This window comes from Pterocles gutturalis, unplaced genomic scaffold (assembly GCF_000699245.1).
Source record: "Pterocles gutturalis isolate BGI_N339 unplaced genomic scaffold, ASM69924v1 scaffold14549, whole genome shotgun sequence".
NCBI lineage: Eukaryota > Metazoa > Chordata > Aves > Pterocliformes > Pteroclidae > Pterocles > Pterocles gutturalis.
The window spans coordinates 4,278-4,879 of record NW_010130874.1 but is presented as its reverse complement, the minus strand read 5'-3'; the positions used below and the strand labels follow the sequence as shown (position 1 = coordinate 4,879).

The 602-nt window shown below is 66.9% G+C and overlaps 1 protein-coding gene across 1 annotated transcript in view; it reads right to left on the bottom strand.

Annotated features, from left to right (window-relative positions):
• Window positions 1–254: 254 nt before the first annotated feature.
• LOC104466843 (amyloid beta A4 precursor protein-binding family A member 3-like) overlaps window positions 255–602 on the bottom strand; it is a gene marked incomplete at its 5' end in the record, with an annotated part of 4,523 nt that continues 4,175 nt past the window's right edge. The window contains 2 exons of the mRNA XM_010080396.1: window positions 255–449; window positions 582–602. The exon at window positions 582–602 is cut by the window's right edge and continues 123 nt beyond it. Coding sequence (XP_010078698.1) covers window positions 255–449; window positions 582–602 — 216 coding nt within the window. The remainder of the gene's footprint in view (window positions 450–581) is intronic.

Here is a 602-nt window from a genome sequence, read left to right as displayed (position 1 = left end):
AGGCACCATCGGTGAGTGTAAAAGCACTGTCTGGGGTGACTGGAGGGGGTGACCTTTTGCATGGGGTCCCCTCTCCTCCTGCCAGCACAAGGCCAAGGTGAGGGACCCTGGGAAGCAGGCGCCGTGCAGGCTGGGTGAACGGAGGGGGAGGACGTGCCCAAACTGCGGCACCACAGGCCCTGACACTGCTCAAGCTGGGTATCAGGCCCCCAGAGTCCCCACTGTGTCCTGAGTAAAACTGAAGAGGTGCAGGATTAGGCCCTGCTGGGGACCAGAGGGCTCTGCTGCAGGTGCTGGGGCAGCAGGGAGAGCCTGTCCCGCCCTCGCAGCCCCGGGCACGCTCCTGCCTGGTCCCAGGCACATGCAGTGACAGCCGGGCACGGCCGCAGCTCCTGCCCCTGCCCGGTCAGCAAGCGGTACGTGGAGGCCGGCATGGTCTTGATGTGGACCTGGGCAGAGACGCACAGGTCAGCTGGGAGACACCAAACCCTGGGCTGGAGGGTGCTGGTGCAACACTCTGAGCCCAGCCGGCTCGGTGTGCAGCTGCAGCTGCCCCACAGCACGGGGACCCTGGCCGTCACCCAGCCCAGGCCCGGCTCACC